Raw genomic sequence first — 20,901 nt, 5'->3', positions numbered from 1 at the left:
AGATGGTTGTGAGCCACCATGTGGTTGCTGGGAATTGAACTCAGGACCTTTGGAAGAACAGTCAGTGCTCTTAACCACAGAGCCATCTCTCCAGCCCTAGTGTCCCATCTTTAAATTGTCTAATTATCTATTTAGTCTTTTAATATAAAATTTAGCAGAAAATGTGGTTATCTATTCTTATGAGTTGTCTCCCTCAATACCATCCTTTGACATTTTTAAAAATTAGTTTCACTTTTTCTGTCTGCATTGTTGACTGATGCCTGCAGAGGCCAGAGGAGGGATCTGATCTTCTGAAACTGGAGGTGCCACGCGAGTGTCAGGAAGCAGATGTAGGTCGTCTGCAGAGCAGTCAGGGCTCTTCACCCCGGAGCCAGCTCTCTAGCCCCTAGTCTTTACAGTTTTCAATGTCTGAATCTTTCTTTCTGGCAAGAGATGCCTAAGAACAATGTACAGATGTTTCTTTGGCTTTTCTACACGCAGACTTCTGGCTAACTGACAGAAGCCATCTAAGAAAGGCTGGAGCTAGAGAGTAAGTTGTCTGGAAATGGCCCATTGTTTTGCATGGCTGTGGTGGGTGTCCTCTGAGATGCAAAGTCATCAGAAACTTCATCTCAGGATTGCTTCTTCTGCTGATATACCTTTTCTGTCACTATTACATAGACTAATGATTGCTGGGTTTCAGCACAACCTATTGGATATATTTCCTGCAGATCAATATGAAGATGTACTCTCATGTAATAATGCTGTTTAGATGATTTAATGATTTCACAATTCTTCATAATGATTTTATAGAACTCTTAAATTGATACAGGTAATCCCAAACCCCTAATGACTGAGGGTACAAATAGAGCTCTGTAAGCCTTCATGTGTCACAGGCCAGTTGCACTAGGAAAGAATGCAGGCTTGGAACAAGCAAATCCAAGGATGAAGCCACAGATTTGCACTGGGATAAAGCTAGGCCACATGAAACTGCTGCTTTGAACTTATAATGAGCTTACAGAGTGAACGCTGCTGTGAAGTTCCTATCCACACTCTTCTGTTCCTCCCTCTTGGGTAGCACTTCATCTATGAGGCCTTTTAGAAAGAACTTTGGTTTAAGAAGGTATAAAAAGGCCAGAGAGAAGAAATAAAGTATAACTATTATGGCTCAGCTCCATCCTACAAATGTATATATGTATATGTCTGTCTATATGTGTGTGTATGTGTGTGTGTGTGTGTGTGTGTGTGTGTGTGTATGGATGTGTGCATGATCACTTGTGGAATTGTTGAAACAGGTGGTCCAGTCTGGCCAAAATATGTGTCTGTGTGTCTCTGTGTCTCTGGGTGTGCTTGAATTCTCCATTTTATTTTTGTTATTTTATCTCTGGCTCACAAAAAGTTAACAAACTCCAAGCCTCTAGCCTGGCCAGTGAGGGGCCCTTGAGCCAGAGAGAAATTAAGCCTTTTTTCTAATTGCCCTGCTGCTATCAGCTTGAATCAATTTACCAGAAGTAAGCAGCTTTTAGCCACGGAATGGCAAGAGAGAGTGAAATTTCCAGAGGCCATCAGCTTCTGACCCCCCAGACAGTAAGCGAGAGCTACAAGGTCAGAGAGCATCAGTCTTGGTCCCACCCTATATCCCACTTTAGAACTTGCAGGGGTCCCACCCTGTATCCCACTTCAGAACTTGCAGGGCTGGTCCTCGGCAATGAACGTTTCCAAGGTGTTTCTCAGCTGAGTCCATTCAAGTAGCAAAAGATAGAAGAACCAGTCACTGGCGCCTCAGTTCATTGTCAGAGACGAATCTGTGCACACAAATTACCTTCAGGCCGTGATTGTGCACTGGCCATCAATCACCCTTTGCTGTAGAACCTGGAGAGACTGTTCCTTGAATGTTTTCTTAGGTTGAGAGAAGTAGAAGCAGAAAGAGGAAATTTACAAGCTTGATTGTTTCAGAAGTTGATATAAAGACAAATATAAAATGGCATATACTGAGTGTGGTGGCACACACCCACACACTGTCACCATCCCGTCAGTGGGATGGGCAGGAGGCAGGTGGATCTCTGTGAATTTGAGCCTGGTCCACACAGTGAGTTCCAGGCCAGCCAGTGATATATTGTTAGACTCTTATCTCAAAAAACAAACAAGCAAACCCCAAACAAAAAGAGAGAGATTGTGTGTGTGTGTGTGTGTGTGTGTGTGAGAGAGAGAGAGAGAGAGAGAGAGAGAGAGAGAGAGAGAGAGAGAGAGAGAGGAGAGAGAGACAGGAAGGAAAGGATCTGAGATGGCTTAGCAGTTGGGAGCACTGCTCTGAGTAGGAGCTGAGTTTGTCCAGGTTGAAAAGTATACCCAGGTAGCTCACAGCTCCATGCAACTCTAGCTCCAGGGGCTCCAGTGCCCTTGTCTGGCCTGTTGGGCACTTAACACTCACATAAATATATACATTCCCCTGCAACATAAAGATAAAATGTAAAAGTGTTAACAATGCCGTCTGCCACCTGGACGGCTTGCTGTTCTTAGGACCCACTCTCACTGTAGTTTTTCCTCTGCAGGCTTTCCCAAGGTCCTGGTCCCAGATCTGAGCTAACAACAAAAGAGGCCAGACATAATTTTGATACCAAGGTACAAGCTCATTTGCGATGCTGACATTGTTTGTTTGTTTGTTTGTTTTTGAGACAGGGTTTCTCTGTATAGCCCTGGCTGTCCTGGAACTCACTCTGTAGACCAGGCTGGCCTCGAACTCAGAAATCCGCCTGCCTCTGCCTCCCGAGTGCTGGGATTAAAGGCATGCGCCACCATGCCCGGCCCTGCGATTGCTTGCAGTTCAGGGATTTAGCTCAGTGGCTGAGTGTTTGCCTCGCTGCTACAAGGGCTAGGTTCAGTCCTCAGCTCTGAGTGGAGGAAATCTACTTGAAATTTGATTTTGTTGTACTCTAATAACAAAGTTGGAGTTAAGCAAAGGCTTTAACATAGACTTTATGCTCAAGCACTAAGGCCAAGAGGGGCTCCATAAGGAAGAGGGCAGTGTTCTGAAAACACGGTGTGGGCTTCCGGATGAGGAGTCGTACTTGTTAGTTTTATAAATAGCCCTTGCTGGCTTCTGGAGTAACATTGTTCAGGGCTTTGTGGTCCTTGTTGGGTTTTTAATTTGATGCAAACCTAGACACATCTGGGAAGAGGGAATTCTGACTGAGAAAATGCCTCCATAAGATGACCTGAAGGCCAGTCTGTGGGGCATTTTCTTGACTGACAATTGACGTGGGAGGGCCCAGCCCAATGTGGGTGGTGCCACCCCTGGGCACCTGAGGTTTACAAGAAAGCAACTGGGGCAAGCTGGTAAGCAGCACTCCTCCACAGTCTTGGCCTCAGTTCCTGCCTCTGGGTTCCTTCCTCTAGGTTCCTGCCCTGGCTTCCCTGGAAACTCAGATGAAATTGAACTTATTTCCCCAAGTTACTTTTTTTTTTCTTTTTTGGTCTTGATGTTTTAGTATACCAAAAGAAATCCTAAGACAGATGGTAAAGAAAATTTTTTCATCTTTTGTAAATGAGATCTTACAACGAATAGTTCCTAGGTGTGCACTGGGCAGAATTAGAGGCTGATATGAAAACACCCTTAAGTCACAAGGTCAAAGAAATCTGTGCTGCACTGGGCCATAGAGAATTGAGAACTATACTTTGACTGTAAATGAAGTTCATAGAATTATGAGGTGCCCAGAGTTGGCCTGTTAACAGCTGGGATACAGTAAGAGTAAACTGGAAACTCACATGTGTTTAGGTCTAAGCTTGGTTCCTTGCTATTGTAAGACTTATTTGAGATGCCTGTGCAGAACGCTTATCCCTCTATAAAGAGTCTTCATACTTCATTGACTGAGCTGTGTTGGGCGGCCTGGGTCCGCTGACTGCTCTCTCATCAGATTCCAGATCCGGGTTCTCTTAGTTTCCCCTGTGTTTATATCCTGCCTTAATTTCCCCTTCTGAGGCTTTTAACCCTTGATAGTAAGGACTGGACATGGCTGACAACCTGTTTTCTGAAGCTAGCTCACCTCTGAGTAGGGATGCGACCCTGTCTACTCAGGGACTGAAAATTCTTGATTCTGCTCATCTAGTGGAGCAGCAGTTCTCAAATGACCTTTTCACAGGGTTCACATATCAAACATCCTGCATATCAGACATTTACATTATGGTTCATAAGAGTAGCAAAATTTCAGCTATGAAGTAGCAACAGAAATAATTTTGTGCTTGGGGGTCACCACAACATGAGGAATCATGGTTGCAGTGCTAGAGGGTTGAGAACCTCTGCTCTGGGGCCTCAGGAAGGTTGTGGATCTGGTAGGAAGGATGTTCTTATTCAGGACATCAGAGGATGTCATGCCTGGTCCCAAGATCAACACTAAAGGTAATGGCCTTTTAGTGTGAGGTGCCTGGTTTCCATGAAGTTTTGATAGAAATCATTAAAATGTACGTAGAGTTCAATCTAGATTTAATTTGGGTGTGTAAATCACAGAGGTCCAAGGATGCATTGCCCAAGTTGTCAGGAACAACTGTTGCACTCAGCACAATCTAATAGAACCTCCTTCCTCATGGTGATCCCCCTCTTGCTGAGGGGACAAACTGGGACTCTCAGAACTCTAATGCAGGCAGTTAGTTTTTAATTCCGTTGTGTCTAAAGCTGTGACAATCCTTTCTTCCTTGTGGGAATTCTTTGAAGGGGAAGGTTTTTATTTGCCTTGGGAAATGTATTACATGTACACAATACACATATATACATAAACGTGTATTTTAGTCTCATATCTACTCTGTCAGATTGCTGGACAGCTGAACTAGCTCATTTTGCTTCCATTCACTTGATGAATTACATCTGCACAATGACTTTAGCATGTGGGTTTTTGGGGCAAAAAAGCTGTTTATCTTGGAGAAAACTGACAGTTGAATCTAGAGTTTTTATTTTGTTTGTTTGTTTTGGTGTGTGTATATTGTATAGATGCCAGTGTGTGTGCACATGTGTGTGCTATAACAACAATATTAAATCATAGGAGACAGAAATATTTTTAAAATAGATTGAAGCACACTGCTAGATCATCAAAGGGCCAAAAAGAATGTGGCAAAATTTCTGTGGCATTTCAAGGAAGGGAGGTGTGGGGGCGGGGCTTGCAAGGAGCTACTCTTTCCTTCTAAACTATTGGCTATCCATGGATCCTGGAGATGGGAATCTCTGTCGAACCTACTGATTTACATGGATTGCTTGCTTAAAATAATAGAAAAATGAAGTAAATAAAACCCACTTTATTTTAGTGTCATAACAGTTTGTAGAAGAGCTGTATTCTGTACTTCTATGTTGAGACAGACAGAAGAAATCCTGGAAATTTAGACATTTATGATCGGGTTCTCAAAATTCATATTACAAAGTGATCGCATTGTGCTTTCTAGCTCATTCCATTGAGCATGACTGAATCTCTTCAGGTAAATGAACAATTCATGTTTACCTAAGAATGACCAGTTCTAGAAGTACAGACTCAATTACTGTATAGTAAATGTTGGATTTCTGGAATGTTTGGTATTGTAGATTCTGTAGTGCCCACTCTTCAATGGTTGGAATATGATTCCTTGCATCATTCTCTAGTATTTGGATGGTAGCAGCCTCCCTCATTGCTTTGTCACTCTGCCTGCGTTGTCACTCTGCCTGTGTTGTCACTCTGCCTGCGTTGTCACTCTGCCTGCAGCTTCCCTATGCTTCATCTTGCTTGACTTTAAGGTCCCCATGCTTGTGTGACCAAGAACTCATAGGATACTTTCATGTTTTAGAATCATTTCAACAGTCTTAAATGTGAGTTGATGCATTGCCAACTGGATTTCCATATGTAGATTTGAAAGTAATACAGTGTGGATTATTCTAGTAATTATGCATCAAAAATTTAAAAATATTCTTAGTGTTAAAGTCATGTGATTTCAGAAACTAAGTGAGGAATTAAGGAAATAAAATCAATAGGAAAGAAGGCTTGAACAGGATTTCTTATGTGTTTCAACTCTGATCTTAGGCTAGGAATTCAGATTAGCATTTCTTAAACTTTGTAAACCACGCTCATAAATGCACCTTTTCACACTGCATGTTACTTTCTAGAATTTTGATTGCCTTTTTTTTTTGTCCAAGTGGAATATGGAGGTCCTATTTTTTTCCAATTTGTGTTCCTATCTATTAGAAATATCATTGTTTTCAGGTAATCATAGTTAGCTTTGACTGGCTAACAGAATTAGTTCTTTATAGCAACAATGAATGTTTTTATTCCGTGTTAATTACAAAAAGATTAACTAAGGCAGAAGAAAAGTATTATTAGCAGAACACTAACCAAGGTAAGCTATCACTGAAAGAAAAACTTCTAGATTTTTCCCAAAGAGAAACCCATGTAAATTGAAACCGTGCAAACACCTTAAACCATCTAACAAGTGACACTTAAATTCCTCCAGTGTCCCACTGGGAGCATGATTGCCAGGTGCTAGCACCAGGGGCCCTGACACCTGAAATACAATTAAATTAAATGAGTATTTTCCATAACCTCTAGAGAGTGTTGGCGCCATTGGAAAGTTCTTCACAGTGCATGTCCCTGAAACTTGACTTCCTTAACTCAAGACATTTGCCACAAAACACGGCAGGACAGACAGGGAGTCTGGAGGTGTGAGCAGGGATGGTAGGTGCTTGGGACCCTTAGGAACTATTGGAATCCTTGGAGCATCTATTGGCTGACTTCTTTGAAAGACAGCCTGTTGAGGTGTGTGGCCCACTATGGGTTGGTCTGTGGCCCTTCACAGTAGGGGCAACATCTGGAGGGAGGAGAGACTGTCATTTGCCCTGTGCCCCATGCTTGCAGTCACAGGTCCATTCATAAGATGCCTGTGTAATTGAGTGAGCTCTTGGATTTTTTTCTTTTCTTTTCTAACAGGATGGCCTCATACCATGTTCACACTCCATCAAGGAAGACAACAAAAGGATGGAGGAAAACACAGACGCAGTTGACGAGCTGGGGAGGTACAGCTAGCTGCTTGTACATTCCTTTAGTTAAAACAAGCTGGGGTGGGGTGTTATGGGATGGCTACAGTAGCTGAGTCCTATTAAACCGATAAGAAGAACCCCATCTGAAAGCATTGGTAGTTACTGAAAGCCACGCCACCAAAGCATGAGTTAATCATAACAGCAATTACTCAGAGTGGGAAAAGCAGCCGCGTATGATGATTTACGTTCCCCTGTAAACCTGCCTGATATTTGCAATTTGCTGCCTGACTTTTGTCATAAGAGCTTAGACCAGTGAAAATGGCTTCCGAGAGTTACGCTGTTTGGTAAAGAACAGCCCTGAGCTGGCTGGACCAGCTTTGTGTTTCACTATCCGCGACTCCTCTCACACATGTCCACCTACAAGTTGGAGGTGAAATGATTTGCAATGGTTATGGGATGTCTATGCTTGAAATGTTTTTTAAGAATATTGATGCTATATCATCCATGAGTGCATGAGTGGCTATTACTTGAGATCATTCAATTATGTCAGATTTTTCTTTACTTTTTCCTCTGAGAAGTGTATTTGTGAGAAGAAAATCCTTTGATTGGATATAAAAGTCATAGGTACCATAAAAGAAAGGATTTAAATTTAGTTCCTTCCTTTCCTATTTGCTGGGCATGTGACTTGGAACCATTAACAACATCCACTGTCTTTCCTGACAGAGGGAGGGTGGCACGTGCCTGCAGGAGGCTGAAGGGAGCCATTGCTTCCTTCAGCATCATTCATTCACTGAGCTACTCTGTTAGGGTACTTAGTGAGTTTATGCAAATTGTTTTACTTCTCTGACCTTTGCCTGAGCCCCTGCACATTCCCTCACACTCAGAGAGTCATGCAGAACTTTCTATTGCAGCACTGGCCCACATCTTCACACCTATGAACTGTGGGTAAGACTTGTCCATTATCATCAAGGCGGGAACATGGCACTAGGGGAGCTAAGAGTTCTACGTCTTGCTCCGAAGGAGAAGACTGGCATCCTCAGGCAGCTAGGAGGAAGCTCTCTAAGCCCATTCTCACAGTGACACACTTTCTCCAACAAGGCCACGCCTCCTAATAGGTCCAAGCATTTTCAAACCACCACAGAGGCCTTTGGCAAAATCTAACACCCCTTCATCATGAAAGTCCTGGAGAGACTAAAGATACGGGGACATAACTCAACATAATAAAGACAACTTACAGCAAGCCTACAGCCAACATCAACCTAAATGGAGAAATTCAAAGCATTTCCAGTGATATCAGGAACAAATCAAGATCCTTTCTTCATACCTATTCAATATAGTGCTTGAAGTCTTAGCTAGAACAATAAGACACCTGATGGAGACCAAGGGGATAAACTAGGAAATGAAGTTAAAGTACCCCTATTGGTAGGTAATATGACTTTATAGGTAAAATACCCTAAACATTCCACCAGGAAATTTCTACAGCTAACAAATGCTTTCTACATAATAGGATACAAAATTAGCACACAGACAAAACAAACAAACAAACAAAAAACAGAAGCCTTTAGGATTTCCATCACTGTGATGAAACACCATGACCAAAAGAGCAAATTAGGGGAAAAAGGGTTTATTTGGCTTACCCTTCCATATTGTTGTTCATCATCAAAGGAAGTCAGGGCAGGAACCCAAGCAAGGCTGGAACCTGGGGGCAGGAGCTGCGGCAGTGGCCTTGGAGGGAGGTGCTTTATTCATCATGGATGCTCAGTCTACTTTCTTATAGAACCCAGGACCACCAGCTCAGGGAAGACACCACCCACAAAGGGCTGAGCCCTCCCACACTGATCACCAACTGAGAAAACGCCTTTTCTCATGAGAATAATCTGCCTCGAGGTCATGAGCTGGATCTCATGGAGGCATTTTCTCAATTGAGGTTTCTTCCCTTGGAATAAGTTTGGTTTATGTCAAGTTGACACAAGAATAGGCAGCACAACAAAGGACAAATGGACTGAAAAATACCTTTAATAATAGCCTCAAAAATATCTTGAGGCAACCCTAACCAGACAAGTGAAAGCCTTGTGTAATAAAAGTGTAAGACATTGAAGAAAGAAATTGAAGACACCAGGAGATGGAAAGACCTCCCATGTTCATGGATTGGTAAAATTAATATAGTGAAAATGGCCACCCTACCAAAAGCAATCTACAGATTCAACATAATACCCATCAAAATTCCAACACAGTTCTTCTCAACCCCAGTTTTATATGAAAACATACACATGTGTGGGTGGACATACACACACACACACACACACACATGCCAGGATAGCTAAAACAGTCTTCTATAGTAAAAGAACTGCTGAAGGTGTCACCATCCCAGATGTCAAATCATACGACAGAGATACAGTAATAAAAACAGCATGACATTTGCATAAAACATATGTTGATCAATGAAATGGAATCTAGGAACCAGACATAAGTTCACTAACCTGAGGTTTTTGGTTTTTGTTTGTTTGTTTGTTTTTTGTTTTTTTGAGACAGGGTTTCTCTGTATGGCCCTGGCTGTCCTGGAACTCACTTTGTAGACCAGGCTGGCCTTGAACTCAGAAATCCGCCTGCCTCTGCCTGCCGAGTGCTGGGATTAAAGGCGTGTGCCACCACACCCGGCTTCACCTGAGTTTTAAAACAGTATCTTCAACAAATGATGCTGGACAAACTGGATACCTATGTGGAGAATAGTGCAGCTAGACACATAGCACCCTGCAGGAAACTCCAACTAAGGCCTGCTAGTCGGGAAAGTGGGAGAACTTTCCTGAACTCACTGGCCCAGGAAAAGGCTTCCTGCAGAACACCACCCAGGCACTAAGAACAACGGTTAATGCACATGAGATGGAAAAGCTGCTGGGTGGCAAAGGACAACACCACCAGGGCAAAGTGGCAGGCTACAGCGTGGGAAGAAGTCTCTACCGGTTACAGTTTTTTAGAGGGATAAAGAAAACAAATAATCCAACTAGAAAGTGGGATACAGAATGAAGCAGAGAGTTCTCGGAAGACGAAACCCAAATGGCTGGGAAACATTTTATAAAACATTCAACAACCATAGTTATCAGGTAAATACAAATTAAAACTATTTGAGGTTCTATCCGGCATCAATCAGAATGGCTAAGATCAATAAAATGAATGACAGCTCATGCTGGCAAGGACATAGGGAAAGGGGAACACTTACTTATTGCTGGTAGAAGTGCAAACATAGACAACCACTATGACAATCAATGTGGTAGTTCCTCAGGAAGCTGAGAATAATCTGCCTCAGAGTCCAGACACACCACCACCCTTGGGCATCTACCCAGAGGATTCAACATCCTGTTCCCCAGATACTTGCCTAGCCATGGTCATTGCTGCTACAATCACAATATCTGGGAAATGAAAACAACCTAAATGTTCTTTAACCAGCAATGGACAATGAAAATATGGACACACACAGTATGGAATATTATTTAACTGTAAAGAAAAATGAAATAATCGGCTTGTCAGGTTAATGGATAGGAAAGATCACATTGAGTGAAGTAATCTAGCTTTAGAAAGATAAATGACACATGCTCTTTCTCATTGGAGGCTCCTAGCCCCAAATCTTCAGATATGAGTGTGTAGGCTGGAGCTATAAAGCGATCATTGCCAGGAAGGGGGTTTGGGGAGGAGGGGGGATAGCAGGATTCCAGTGATCTGATAGGGAAAATGGGAATGAAAGGATCTTTCACGGTGGGTGGGTGGGGGGAAGGCGATAAATACAGAGAGAGGAGGTAAATTAACAGTAAAGATGTCTGAGAAGGCTCAGGGAGCCATACTATGAACCATTCGCCTAAAAACCTACATTACACTCAATTCAGTGTATAAATATGCATATGTAGTTTCAATGAACTTTCTCATCTCGGCTGATGATATACCCTCTAAGAGCCAAAGATCATCTACAGAAAACCCCAATAGCAGACATGAGAACCCTCCTTTGAGTTGTTGGCCAGGTCTGTCCCAAGAAATTACCAAAACATAGTCTATTGCTGTTGCCTTTGGTTGATTCCCCAGGGGTGGAAGGTAAGTCTCTATCACTGAAAATACCATGCACTTCAGAATCAACCCAGAGACCCCCGAGCGAGAGCTGCTCCGAAAGCTCTTCCCTGAGCCTTTACAGGGCCAGAAGTCACCATGCAAGCTACCCGGCTCTGCTGCCAGTGAGTCATCAGTCACCTGCACCGCACGACAACCTTAGTGATGCAATAGTTGCTCTTCCTGAACTTAGTCTCTAATTAGACTTAAGAGCCACCCAACAAGAGGGAAACCATGCCTAGTACTGGAAACTTAGCCAACTACTTAGTGCTAGGGAAGTCATAGATCATAGAAGAGAAGCTACAGCCACTATCTTACTAAACCAGCACACTCCCTAACAACAATCTATAAACATTTGTCCGTATGACAACAGATAAATGTAGTCTTCACCTTTCATTAAGAAAATGTCCCGTTGGAGATAACTACAGAAAAGCACAACCAATAAAAATGCAGAGTTGTAGCACTCAGTCCTTATGGATGCATCTATAAAACAAGCCCCATACCTAAGGCTCTGAAAACACCGGGGAAGGGAAAGTTGAAAGACTGTAAGAGCCAGAGGACCAGGAAGTTTGCTTTGATATTGTATCTCCTAGTAACGTCGGACTCCACATCCATAAAGTCCACCAACATGACTGCCCAAACATGAGTCGACTAAGATCAAAGCAATGGGCATGCCAGAGTGGATGGAGGAAAACCCAGGAGGCCTCAAACACAAGCAGCTGTAGGCAACTGAGGGAAGCTGAGTGAGAAAGGTACCCTTCCCCAGGGAGGGGAGGATGCCACGACTAACTGTCCAGGGCCAAACGGCCTGCCCTGAAGGCATGTGTACAAGTAACATTAGCGTTACGAAGGATCAGGCTAAATGTACGAACATGTGTGTGCGTGTGCATGATTGTGCGTGTGCATGTATGTGTGTGTGTGTGTGCATATGTGTGTGTGTGCATGCATTGTGTGATGATAATAAAATAAGAGGCCATGAATTTGAAGGAGAATGGAGAGGGTATATGGAAAAGTTTGGAGAGAGTAAAGTAAAGGGAGAAATGTTGCAATTATAATCTCAAAAAAAAAAAGAAAGAAAGAAAGAAAAAGAAAGAAAGAAAGAAAAAAGAAAAGAAAAAGAAAAAGGTGAGCTCTAAGCTGCTGCTGCTACCGTGGCTCCACTCCAGCTGTCATGAACTCTAACCCTCTGAATCCATAAATCCCATTAGACACTTTTTTTAAATGAGTTGCTATTGTCATGGTGCTTATCACAGCGACAGAAAAGTAAGAACAGGAGCTGGTCCAGTCTGAGCAGCTACCCAGGTCTCCCAGACGTAGCCACACACAGCATACAGATTCATTGTTCTCCACAACCCCAAACTTTATTTGGCAGCCTGCGGGATTCCTTTGCTTTTCCACTGTAAACTTGAGGGGTTTGGATAACGCGGGAGGAAGTTTCCTTTCTTCTATGAAGTCTCAGTGGTGGGAGGCCTCACTGTGCTCATCGCCAGGGTAGTTGCCACCTCTGGTCCCTCAAATGATCGGTTGGATGGTATTGAATCTCTCCCAGGGAACCTGCCGTTCTTCCCCAGTTGTCATGGAGTTTAAATATCATTCTGTGTGTGATACACTGTGTGTTCATATGTGTGTGTCAAGAGACCTGGTATGGCAGTGCATGCCTGTAATCCTGGCACTCAGAAGGCAAAGGTAGGCAGGTCTCTGAGCTCCAGGGCACCCAGACTACAAAGTGAGACTCTTTCTCAAAATAACCAACCAGTCAATAGACAAGCATTGTGGCTCAGTATGGAGGAACAGTGGCCATCCCTTCAGCTCCCATCTTTGCTGTTAACTATTTTTCCATGCATAGTTGTGATCCATTAGTGTTAGAATCACTGCCAATCATGTTAAAGTAATGAGAATTTATAGTTACAAGTAATTATCCTATCGCTTCTGAATTATGCATCACAAAAATAAAACAGGTAATCTAATTTAGAGATTTCTGGTAAGTGCAGACATTGGCTTTTGTTTTGCTTTGTTTTAGATTTATTTACTTATTTTATGTATATGAGTACACTGTAGCTGTCTTCAGACACACCAGAAGAGGGCATCGGATCCCATTACAGATGGTTGTAAGCCACCATGTGGTTGCTGGGAATTGAACTCAGAACCCCTGGAAGAGCAGTCAGTGCTCTTAACCACTGAGCCATCTCTCCAGTCCCAGTGTTTGTTGTCTGAACCTGTGATCTGACACATCTTTGGGATTCTAAAGCCGGTTAGTCTTAGAGCAAAGCACACTGTTCCTTTATTATCTCACTGCTTGTGCTTTTTAACACCTTAGGTCTTGAATGTCTATGGCAAAGCAAGCCAACAAAATGCTTCTCTCTCAGAAGAACTTACATAGAAGAAAAGAACCTTGTCTGTTTGGAGAACAGTTGTGGCACTTCCTATGATGTCACATGGTCCCGTCTGTCTGGACTTCATTACTTGTGATTCATGTCCATTTCCTCTACATTTTTACATTTTATTCTTTAATTGAAAACTTAGGAACTTTGGTTGCTTCACCTCATAATAGTCATTGTCATAATTTATAAAATAAGCCTACAATTGTTTAATGTCATTGTTTGATACTTTCCATAAAACTACTAAAACATTAATTTTGTTTATCACTTTTTACGCGTTGTAAAAGCCAAACTGCTTCAAAACATGAAGAAAACGAACTTGAAAGTTGTGCAGATGGCAATTCAGGTAAGTCCTCTGACTAACTCAAACCCACCTGGCCCTGATAAAGTGGGAGCAAGAAAGACTGATCCGAGCGGGCAGTGCTGGTGCACGCCTTTAATCCCAGCACTTGGGAGGTAGAGGCAGGCAAATTTCTGAGTTTGAGGCTAGCCTGGTCTACAGACTGAGTTCTAGGACAGCCAAGGCTACACAGAGAAACCCTGTCTAAAAAAAAAAGTCACATCAGTGTACAGATTAAGTTTGTGTTTTTGTATTTGTGTGCAGGAGTGTGGTGTGTGTGTGTGTGTTCACGCGCGCGTGCGTGTGCCTGTGTCCGTGTGTCGATGTTTGTATGTTACTCTATTGTTGATCTGAATCTGTAACCTTCCTTTTATAAGTATATTTTCTGTTCTGGAAAAAGACTAGAGTCCAACCATTTGTTTTCTCTAAGTAGAATGGGGGGGGGGAGGGGAAGGTCTCTGATTATCGAGATCGAATTTGTCTTTGTTTCATTTCCTGTTGCTGTGATTAAAAATACCCTGGGAAAAGCTCCTTAGAGGAGAAAGGCATTACCTAAGTCCATAAGTCCAGAGTTGGCAGCAGCCAGAGCTTGAGGTAACTGGTTACATTAAGTCTGTGGTCAGAAGAGAGGAGTAGATTCACGCATGCTTGTTTTTATCTTCTGTCTCCACGGTTACAGAGGTCAGGAGATGTTGCACAGGGAATTGTGCCACCCACAGTGGTATGGTCTTCTCACCTTAGTTAACAAAGCAAAGGTAATCCCCATAGGCTGGCCACAGGGCAATGTAATCTAGACAAGCCCTCACTGAGATACCCTGCCTAGGCGATTCTAGACTGCGTCAAGTTGACAATTAAAAGCCACCATCACTCACTTATTGCTACATTCTGGTATTTTTTAATTTAATCTTAATTTAATGTAATGTGTTTGGGTGCCTTGTCCATGCCTGTGCACCATGTGCATATCATGTGCCTTTAGTGGCTAGAAGGGGCATCAGATTCCCTGGAACTGGAGTTACAGACGGCTGTAAGCTGTGATGTGGGTTCTGGGAATCGAGCTGAGGTCCACTGGAGAAGCAGTCAGTGCTCTCAACTGCTGAGCCATCCTTCCAACTCCAATAATTTTATTTCTACATTTTTTTCCTATCCGATACCAACTTTCTTGTATCTTTTAAGGCACCTGTTTGTTGGTTCTCATCAAGAGTGAATAAACAAATAAAGGAGTGTTCTTTCTGTGAGATATTTCCTTTTGGAAGCAATGGAAGTGGCTATTAGGGTCTTCCCAGGAGAGAGAGAGAGCCACAGGGAGAGAGTCTCGAGAGATCCTCCCCAGCATGCTGCACAGTGCCCACAGACTGATCTTACACAGTACAGTTTTGAATGAAAACCTAGAGAAGTTGTGTTTTGTAATAACAAAGTAAGAACAGAATTGTCCCTAGTGTCATCGGTCTAGAAAACTGCAGAGCCATTTGACATAGCCAGTTTCAGCACTGCCTTTGCTGGCAGCACAGTTTGCTGTCAGCCTGGCAGGCTTCCATCGTGACTGTGAGGCATTTACCTGTCGTAGATTGCATTTTGAAACACTTCTTTTTCCCACATTTTATTAGAAATACTTAAGAAGTTAAATTCTTAAGAGCTCCTAATGCACTAACCGCCATCCTTGTCGGTCTTCCTGGTAGACACTCACCAGCTACCGTTCTAAGGAGAATCATGCTACAAAGGATGTCCTGGCCATGTCATGTAAAGATTATACTTCCTGTTTTCTTCATTTTCTAGTCATTTTGTTGATTTAAAATGTAGTCTTTCTTTATCTTTAGAAGTAGATGCATGTCCTGAATGCTACTCTAAAACAAGGTAAGATTTGATTAATTTAATTGTTTAAGGCAGTCTTTAGTGAATGCAGAGAAAAGAAACTAGTTTTCATTGTGTGTTCCCTGGGCTAGATTCAGTGTGATGTGCATTACACTTGCCACCTCAGAGCCATCACAGAAGGTATACAAAGTGTTCTGGTAAAACTTACTTGTCAAGCTAGGTGGTGAAGGCACATGCTTTTAATCCCAGCACTCGGGAGGCAGAGGCAGGCAGATCTGTGGATCTGAGGCCAGCCTGGTGTACAGAGTGAGTTCTAGGACAATCAGGGCTACACAGAGAAACCCTGTCTCACACATCAACAACAACAACAATAAAAAACAAACAAACAAACCAAAAAGAACCAACCAACCAAAAAAACAACAACACCAACAAGGAAAGAACATACTTGTCCCCCGTAATTGGTCACTGTCATCTGAAGGCAGATTAACTTGCTCATGATTCTGTCATTGATATATATATCTGACGTACAATTTGACCCTCTTCCTGCATAACTCTATGACACTGTCTCTTTTTCCTCTGCATAGATTAAAAGAACCAAAATGCAGGTCATCAATGCAGAAAGTCAAATTTAGATTCTGTGTTGAGTTTTTTTTTTCTTCCTTGCATCAACATAAACTAATAATTTGTTGTTACACTGTACTGGTAACCATTGGCTTGTTTTTAGTAGTTAAGGGTTTTAAGGAAGCTCTCACTAATGTTGGCCATAGCACATAACATTGATTTATAATTATTCTACTAGAAGTGAAGAACATTTACATGTTGTATAAATAATACTCAAAAAATCTCACTAAGAGATATTTTCATTGACTTTCTACTTACCAACATGAACTCCCATATCAGTCTTTCTTCTAGTCTATTTTCCTTTCCAATGAATATACTGCTTTTATGAATGATTATTCCTTCGACTTCTCTTTCATTATTTTTTATATCTGAGTGCTAAGTTTTCCTTTGCATGTTCAGCTTCATGACTTTAGGGAATGCTAGATACTAATCAAACTACATGTGGTTACTTGAATCTGTGTTTAGAATCCCCACCCCCCACCTCCCCACCCCCACCCTCCACTTGGCTGCTCTGTCAGAGAGCTTGGGACTAAAAGACTGTGAAATGGCTTTCTTGGCTCCACCAGGTGGCAGCAATGAATGACCCTTAAGTCTATGGCCAGTAGCGCTCTTCCCATTAATAGATTAGTGTTCTAGTAATATGGTGGGTGGATATAGAAACGCCCAGTGGAGAGGATAAAGATGGGAATAGTGCAACTCATGCCAGGCTATCACAACAGCATCAACAGACAGGGTTTGTGCAGGGGCAACTTCTGGGTGGTGCTCACAAATTTAGAAAAGGGATGAGCACTTTGAGGATTGTAGCATATGTGAAAAAGGTAATTTGAAATCCTTAGCACAGAATCTAGAAAAGCCTATAGAATAAAGAATTCAGAGGGGAGATGGGGGGGAGGGGACTGGGAGGAGAGGGGGGAGAGGAGAAACTTCGATAAGGAGGTAACATGTGAGAGAAGAATAAACAAACATTAAAAAAAAAAGGAATAAGATCTGGACAAAATTCAAGACTTCTGTTAAGCAGGGCTAAAATAACTTGAGCTAGTTAAAGCGTCTGTCTGACTGGTAGCAGACCTGTCATCCACTCCAGGGACAACTCATGCCCAGTCACTTAGGACAGGGCAAGTTAAATCTGTGACCTCGAGAAGCCCTGCCGGGCCAGGCCGAGGCCAGGGTGCTGACCCCACACAGGGGGTTTGCCAGGCTCGAGAAACAGGACTGTAACGTTCCCATCTTCCCTCAGGCATCCATGCTTTCACAGGATAGAGGCTTATGGTCAGAGAAAGTGTGGGTTAAGTACATTAGTGATTGACTCCGAGTCACCAGTCATGCGTTGGTGTCTCATTGAGGAAAAAAGTAAAAGCATTTTCCTTTGGAGTCATTTAACCAAGAACAAGTCCAGTAATATGAATATGAATAATATTCTCACTATTGAATTCTGTACTTCATGCACCTGTGTGTTTCATCCTGTGTATATCTCTTGACACACATACCCTTGACAAAGAGTTTTGTTTTTTTTTTTTCCTGTCTTTATTGAGCCGTACAGAAAGCGTCACATGGGGGTGAAATGGGACATTTTATAGACATCTTTGACAGTGTTACAGAGATAGTCATTGACACCAACCGACCCAGATAACAAACTGTACTACAAACATCACGGTTTATCAGCCAGTATCCAAATGCTGTGTTTATCATTTATGGTAAAAGTTTACTCCCGAAGATTGTGCTCAACTTCTTATCTGCTGCTTTCAGCAAATGATGCACATGTATCACCTGGGCCCGGGCAGGGGAGAGTCTACATCCTGAGATTGTAGCCATGCATCAGCATAGGCTGTAAAAAAGATTACATGGGAAATCTAAGCCAAGGAACGATGATGGTCCCATGGTTCTCTTAAAATCAGGTTAAACAAACAGGCTGAGAACATAGCAGGACTGTAGTCTTAAGTGACCAAAAGGTACAGTATTAACTCTGGTTGTGAGGTTCAGAAAGTCAGTCTTTCAGAATGTGAGAGAGATTTTTATCATACCTCACTGCCACAGGAGAATATGATTGAACCCTGAAGAAGGGGGATTGGGGAGTGGAATGTGTAGGAGGGAAGATATTCCTGGGGAATTAGATGCTCTACCACCAGGGCCCCCACGTTCTCTCCTGGGGTGTGGATGAGCCTATGAGAGATTTTTTATTGCTTGTGAAGATCTGAAAATCAAGGTTATTTGAAAAAAAATGTTTTTTTAAAAATAATTTTTAATGTTCTAATTTATCTGAAGAGAATATGGTAACGGTATAGACATGTGATTTTTTAACTCTTGTCCTCTACTTCTGGAGAGACTCTGTGCTGTTTTAAGGCAACACAATACCCCAGCATCTTTCATTCTATGGCTTGGATCAAGATGTCCAATTCTGAATGAATTGCAGTTGTTAACCAGAGGGAGACATCAAAGAGTAAACACTAACTATTTGAGCCTTTTTTTTTTTTTTTTTTTTTTTTTTTTACAATTCAGGCAGCAAAACTATGTGTAAGCCAATAGCTGGGTTTTCATTTCAGCCTTCAAGAGAGGAAATTTGTGAAGACACATTTTTTTGAGCTGTCAATCATATGGAGTACCATTCTTTGTCATGGATATATGAATGACATAAGTAATGGTAGAGGCTAAGGAAGAAAGGGGTAGCAATCGCTTGTTTCTTTGTTTTAACAGAGATCAACTTTAAATATCTCATAAAGAAATGGCACAGATAACTGATAACCAAGTCTCCCCTCCTCTTGTTTACTTTTATTCTTAAGCTTTGCCCACAGACCTAGTAACTCTGAGCCCATAGAAGTAGAAGATGACCCTAGCTTGAGTACCAAGGTAAGATGCCCCTCTATGAAATTAATTTTCTATTTCTGAATTTTTTTTACTATATATTCTTACACCCAGCAATGGTCTGCTATCATTGCATCTGAAAAGCCAGCAGAGAGAAATGTTTATATAATTATGACCAGCTGGGCCTCTTGTTGCTTTGTTTTACTTTGAGTATGACAGAGGCAGTGGCTACTCTGTGCAGTGACAGTTGAATCAGGTGTGAAAATGGATACCAGAAGGAGAGTCTCGAGGCATGGTTTTTATAATAGAGCAAATCTGAAATTTGGGCCAGGAACTTTTGTATAAATATGCATTTTTGTGGTTTAGGGTTTTGTTTTTTTTTTTTTAAACTGGGGGCTGAAGAGCTGGCTCAGTGTTAAGAGCACTTGTTCTTGCATAGCACCCAGATTCAGGTCCCAGCATCCACACTGTGGCTCCCAACCCCCTGTAACTCCAGTACTCCCGGATCTGAGGACTTCTTCTGACCTCCACAGGCATCATGCACGCACGGGGTGCACACACATGCACGCAAGCACACACTCATACCCACAAAATAAAATCATGGAAAAAAGATTTAAAAAATAGTTTACGTGTGTGACTTTCATTATATTCGTGTTTCAAACTGGTAAGGAAACTGAAAATTTATGTCACAGCGGAAGGATCTGCCTCTGGTTTCAAAACTGTCTGCCAATGGTGGTTCTATAGGACTCCTAACAGTGGGAGCAGGCGCGTCTCTGGCTTGTCTGCCTGCTCTTGGAACTCTTCTACTCCTATTGGGTGACCTTGTCCAGCCTCACTGTAAGGTTTTCCCCCAGTCTTACTGTATCGTGTTTTGTTTCGGTTTGGCTTGGTTTTTGGTTTTTCGAGACAGGGTTTCTCTGTGCAATTCTGGCTGTCCTGGAACTCATTCTGTAGACTGAGCTGGCCTGGAACTCAGAAATCCACCTGCCTTTGTCTCCCAAGTGCTGGGATTACAGGTGTGCGCCACCACTTGGCTGTTGTCTCTTGGAAGCCTGCTCTTTTCTGAAGGGAAGTGGAGGAAGAGTGGATCTGGGAGAGAGGGGAGGCGGGGTACTGGGAAGGGTGGAGGGGGCGGGGACTGTGGCCAGGATGGACTGTATAAAAAAGAACCTGGGCTGGTAAGATGGCTCAGTGGGTAAGGGCACCCGACTGCTCATCCAAAGGTCTGGAGTTCAAATCCCAGCAACCACATGGTGGCTCATAACCATCCGTAACAAGATCTGACTCCCTCTTCTGGAGTGTCTGAAGACAGCTACAGTGTACTTACATATAATAAATAAGTAAACCTTAAAAAAAAAAAGAACTTATTTTCAATTTAAAAATAATAAAAAATCGGTACAATCAAATAATACATTTTTTCCCAAATAGTTACACAGTAGTACAAGTAGAAATTCAATAACCATAGTGTAAAAAAGTAATTTCTGAAGTTTTGTGCTTAGGTTTTAATATCTGCTCACATTCAGTTTCACATTCTAATGGTTTAGATTTTAGAGGGCTTTTACTTACTCATTTAAATTCTCACCTTAAGTCTACACATTACGAGCTATCAGAGGGCCAGGAACCTGTGGGCAAGGCACCTTTAACTCCTAGACGAGAGTTCCATGCTAAAACAGAATTTTAGTATATTTCAGTGTGAAGAAACAAACAGAAAAACACTAGCAATTTGCAATGCCGAGCACTTTGAATGTGCCCTAAATTCCTTCTCCCTGGAATTTCGGATGTGTCCTCTGGGGTGGTTGGCTCTAAGGAGCTGTGCCACAGGGAGAAGGGAGAGCGGAGAAAGGGCCGTGAGAGCCAAGACTCAGAGCATCCTCGACTGAGGCCTCGACAGGCCGCTC

General features: G+C 42.4%; 1 protein-coding gene across 1 annotated transcript in view; it reads left to right on the top strand.

Moving 5' to 3' along the window:
* Positions 1-20,901, top strand: part of LOC110330220 (ankyrin repeat domain-containing protein 26-like) — a 106,554-nt gene that overhangs the window by 8,023 nt on the left and 77,630 nt on the right. The window contains 3 exon segments of the mRNA XM_021210207.1: positions 2,532-2,601; positions 6,915-7,000; positions 18,982-19,048. Of these exon segments, the coding sequence (XP_021065866.1) occupies positions 2,532-2,601; positions 6,915-7,000; positions 18,982-19,048 (223 nt within the window).

Source organism: Mus pahari, chromosome 13, assembly GCF_900095145.1.
Source record: "Mus pahari chromosome 13, PAHARI_EIJ_v1.1, whole genome shotgun sequence".
In the NCBI taxonomy this organism is placed as follows: domain Eukaryota; kingdom Metazoa; phylum Chordata; class Mammalia; order Rodentia; family Muridae; genus Mus; species Mus pahari.
The sequence above is the reverse complement of the archived record's forward strand: the minus strand, read 5'-3'. Positions and strand labels throughout refer to the sequence as shown.